A 4,778-nucleotide genomic window follows, 5' to 3' on the forward strand; every position below is an offset into this window, starting at 1 on the left:
TATATAGCCTATACATCCTTAAATAATGTTCATTTATTTATTTAGTGAGTGTCTTAAAATTCTTCGTCGCAGTACAAAGAGAAAGGCTTTTATGCTCGTCTTTTTGTTAGCAAAGTGGGTAACCCTGAAACGCATCTTGTATACACGACACACGACCAGCACAAGTTGCTTTGCCGCCGTGTTACCTTACAATTAAATTTTAACGTACACCCACGGATTTCAGAGTATCCATTTTAATCCAGAATAAATTTTCACGGATGTTGTCTACCACAAATAGAACTTTCATGGTTCATTAATGGAAAATTGCGTTCTATGTAAATGCACCTATTTTGCGATTAAATGAAAATAGGAATTATTTAAGATATTTAAATAATTGTAATTTGTTGATTTAAACGGAATAAATCGAGAGGAGTTTATATATGCTTTTATTTAATATTATTATCCAGTTTCTGCAATCAGTTCGAATATTGGATTCCCTTGAGTACTGTCTGACGTATACAGTCCATTACTACTGTCGCTAATAAGCTTATGATACTGACAGTGATTACAATTTCCTGTTAGTGATCGGCGAACAAAGACATGTGCCTTACGCGTAATCGCGTAAGTCTCAACGTATTTCCTATATTAAATATTAAGCAACAATAAAATATTGAAATGTATTGTTATTGCATTACTTTCATACCAAGCAATGCGTACAAATTGAAGCTTTTGTCTAATGTTCTAAATATCAAACATTCACTCACGATCTTTTTAATTATTCATTGATATATGAATAATGTACAAACATCGAGTAATATAGCGAGTAATGGACGCTTGATAAAATGCTACTCGAAATTTTCCCGAACCAACTGTACATAATGAGATTAATGTTCAACGTGGGAATCGGGTTATCCTTTGGTTGCTTGTATCTCGTACTAATTAACATCCAAGTAATCAACGACGTTACCTGCAGGTATTGCAAATTGCGATATAAATACATGCTACTATTACAAATTACTGTGGCGCGCAGCATTGGCTTGTGCGTGTAAAGGATAATTATATCAGAGATATTCGTTTACTTATTATTCCACCTGTATTTATCCCATTAATTATTAAGCGTTATTGCTGTCTGTTTATAGCATTTTTAAAAGCTCGACTCCATGAATGAATACTCGTGTCACCGGCGGTAAATATTACTTATTACACACGCGGTCCTGTTGTTTCTGAATTAAACAAATATTAGGAATACGTATGTGTATTGTTTTCACAAGTTATTTATAAAACAAACATTAATCATACGTTATCCGAGTTGCAGTAATTAGTATACACTGGAACGAAGGCTATCGCGCCTCGTTTACATATTGAAATGACTGTGAAAGGTAAGCTCACTAAAAACTTTTATCGCTGCTATTATGCTTGTTGTGAAACGCAATTTTACTTCCTCCTGCAGAAAACGTTCAGTAGACGTCACGCGAAAATTGTGAACATGCCTAACTTAAAGTTTTGCCTGACATTTCTCTCGGGTAAGAGAAATCTTGTAATTAAAATAGTCTAGTTGTATTCTTTGATTTACGATATCAATGCTTGTTGCGCTAAGACAGTATGCTTGGCCGAATTGAACGCGGGAATGTTTCTGGGATGGACGTCGCCGATAACACCTCGATTACTGGATCATGACTTCTCCTTCAAGATCACTGCGAACGAAGCCTGTTGGACAGTTTGTGTCTTTACACTTGGAATGGCATGTGGATGTTTTCTTTCGATATTTCTACTTGATATCGTGGGCAGAAAAGTTTTGATATTGCTCACAATTTTTCCCAGCTCTGTTAGTTGGATGCTGATGCTGTGGAGTCCATCGATTTCGGTAAATTAAAGAGAATTTAATTCTCGTATTCTCTAGGAACATCAAATTTTATTATCGATTCTTTAATAACGAGTCAATTTCATATTCATTCGTAACGTTTATTCATCAATTAAGGGAAATGAGTAAGGGATTAAAGAAACGAAGAGAATCTCGGCCATCAGCAGCTGCGTTTGTTTCCAGAATCTCTACGTGTCCCGTTTTATAGGCGGCACTGCCAGTGGCATAATTTTCACGAGCGGATCGATCTACGTGACAGAGATTTCGCCTCCACACATTCGGAGTGCTCTGTGCAGTTGTTTCCTGCTAATGAATTACTGCGGTTCCTTCCTCGGTTATGTACTCACCTCAATTGGTACTATTGAGAAATACTCTTACGTGGGAATGTTTCTGGTGATGTTGCAATTCATCGTATTCGCCTGGATGCCGGAGAGTCCTTTCTACTTGCTACGCCGGAAACGATTTGGTGCAGGCATGGATTCTTTGATGTACATGCGTAACTCGGCCGACGTTGCGGAGGAACTCGATTCGATTATGAAATCAGTCGAATCTGATTCTCAGTACAATGGAACAATATCTTCCATTTTTCACTTGGCTTCTGAAAAAGGTGAAATTTTTTCCAAATCCAATCAATCCGTTCTCTTTTTCTATTATATATTCAACAGCTTGATGTTTCAGGTGGCAAAAGAGTTATCTTGATCGGTGCCAATTTAATGACGTTGCAAGTGTTCTCGGGCACGATTATCCTCATTACGTACTCGCGAACAATTTTTGAGAAGATTGACAACGTCCAACTGCCGGGAACCTACATAAGCATTGTTTTACCGATAGTATTTCTAATGTCATACCTCCTTTGTATCAGTTTGGTAGATCGTTTGGGAAGAAAGCCTCTGATAATCGTGTCGACCGTGGGCGTTGCAAGTTGCAGTTTTCTATTAGGAATTTATTTCTTCCTGGAACAAAAGAACTTGGATACTTCGGGTTTCCAACCATTTGCATTCGGAGTAGCATTACTTTATGTAATAAGCGTTTCTTTGGGACTGGCTAGCGTGCCGTTCGTCGTTATGAACGAAATCTTCCCGATGTATGCGAAAGCAGCTTGCGTGGGACTCGGTTTCTGCGTAAATTTCATTTGGTCCTTTATCATATTACGTATCTGGAGCACCGTCGTGTTTGCGAACAGCATACACATCGGGTTTTGGCTGTTTTCCGGTTTCAACGTGTTCAGTATCTTCTTCCTGGTGTTTTACTTACCGGAGACGAAAGGACAATTTTTGCAGATTTCAGATAGTTCGGTGGGTAGGATAAAGAAATGATAAATCGAGCGGCTGGATTTATTGCAAGGACAAATGGGGTTTAATATAATTAAGTAGAAAACCACATAAATTATTTATTGAAAATGTTTGAACAGCCTCTTAGAAGTTTCTTCTTTGTTATCTATACAAACAGGTACTGTAACAGTAATATGTACAAAAAGGGCGCGAGCAGTCTGGTAGGTAATTAATTTATGTATGTATTATAATTAATTTATGTATTCTGGTAATTAATTTATGATCTGCGTTATTTTGTTTGTATTTAATATAAAAATCAAGATACGAATATTATTCAAATTTCGTGAGTAATCGAATTAATATGAAAATGGACCATGCTTCAAAAAATCGTGTTGTAAACTAGAGAGCGTTCTGCTCGGAAATGCAGATTCGTTTGAAAAAGACGATACAAAAATATAATTGGTCATTCCTGCACTTGTTACAATACGTTTTTATGCCCGTGACAGCGCGAAGAGATACTCGTTTAATATACATTTTACAATAATTTTCGTGGCCGGATCGGCTGATCGTTTCGCAGAACGGTTAGATGAACCGGCGAAGCGTTCATCTTCTATGGGGAAATTCGAAACCCGTTACCACAACGATAATAATAACGTCAAGGAACGGTGCCAATATCGATCCTGGAACGCTTATTGTTACGTTCACTCTCGATTGCCTCCGTTTCCGTTCTCCCACGCGCCTCAGTTCTCGCGGTAATTGAAGTAGCTAGGCGTTGCAATTTACCCTTACGTGTTATTAACACGTCGATCTACAGAATTTCTACGAGCGGGAACCGCAGGTCGATGACAATTTTTTCCTCTTTGGTTTTACTCAAGCCGATGATAGTGTTCTTAAGTGTTCGGTAAACGCGTTACTAGTAGATCGAACAATCGCCGAGTGGCCGACGCAGCAGATTCTATTAATGGGAACCAATTCGCGGAGAAAAGTCGCCAATCGATCGAACCGGTCATCGCTTTATGAGAGACGCGACGACTTTCAACCGTTGATGCCCCATGAATCAACATTGTACATGGACGTGTCTCCCACGAGGATAGATTATTCAGTAGTGTCGTGGATCGCACCGGGGGTAAGGGAAATTCGCAACCAGAAGCGAGAATCAGATCTCGCCGTCGGCGTTCGCATACGAATTTCAGGTGTGTTCCTGAGACTGAAGAATCTGATCGATCGCTGTGGCCTCTTCGAGTTTCAACAGAGACAACGATGTCGTCTGTTCATTATCCAGCTCCAACTTTGGTACCAGCACCGTGATCCGGGCTTCTGAAACGCGAGGTAAACTCGAATTATTTGAGTTAATTAAGTTTCGACGTTTCCATTCATCTATTTAGTAAGCATAAACTTCCAAATAATGTTGTATCCTAAGTTTACGAGTTTCCGGATCCGATATTGTTACAAGATGCGAAACTAAATGACATGCAATGTACGAAAGATCGTATGATACAGTATGCAAATTTAATGAAGAAAATAATAGTAATATTTCGTTGTTATAGCTGTAGTATATTGAAATTGCTGTCGTTTCGTATGATATGATGAGAGAAAAAGGTGGGCTAGAAAGTGATGGAGATAAAAAGCGCGAAGAGATAAACGGCAAACATTAGAGGGAATATAAT

The 4,778-nt window shown here is 38.5% G+C and overlaps 1 protein-coding gene across 2 annotated transcripts; it reads left to right on the forward strand.

The window, feature by feature from the left end:
• Positions 1 to 1,347: 1,347 nt before the first annotated feature.
• LOC108628433 (facilitated trehalose transporter Tret1-like) lies at positions 1,348 to 3,403 on the forward strand. 2 transcript variants are annotated; one of them, XM_026816473.1, is made up of 4 exons: positions 1,348 to 1,502; positions 1,577 to 1,843; positions 2,024 to 2,447; positions 2,519 to 3,403. In XM_026816473.1, exons 2-4 carry the CDS (start codon positions 1,607 to 1,609, stop codon positions 3,154 to 3,156), a joined length of 1,299 nt encoding a protein of 432 aa, XP_026672274.1. In that variant the 5' UTR covers positions 1,348 to 1,502; positions 1,577 to 1,606; the 3' UTR covers positions 3,157 to 3,403. The 2 variants fall into 2 exon arrangements, with proteins under 2 accessions (XP_026672274.1, XP_026672273.1); XM_026816472.1 differs by having other exon boundaries at positions 1,581 to 1,843.
• Positions 3,404 to 4,778: the final 1,375 nt, after the last annotated feature.

This window comes from Ceratina calcarata, unplaced genomic scaffold (assembly GCF_001652005.2).
Source record: "Ceratina calcarata isolate Rehan_Ccalc_2016 unplaced genomic scaffold, ASM165200v1 scaffold525.2, whole genome shotgun sequence".
Lineage (NCBI taxonomy): Eukaryota > Metazoa > Arthropoda > Insecta > Hymenoptera > Apidae > Ceratina > Ceratina calcarata.

Bases quoted from the DNA above. Each gene is read 5' to 3' on its own strand.
- LOC108628433 (XM_026816472.1), top strand. From the start codon at position 1,466: ATGCCTAACTTAAAGTTTTGCCTGACATTTCTCTCGG. The intron at 1,844-2,023 runs GTAAATTAAAGA...GTTTGTTTCCAG, and splicing joins TGTGGAGTCCATCGATTTCG to AATCTCTACGTGTCCCGTTT. The intron at 2,448-2,518 runs GTGAAATTTTTT...TTGATGTTTCAG, and splicing joins TCACTTGGCTTCTGAAAAAG to GTGGCAAAAGAGTTATCTTG.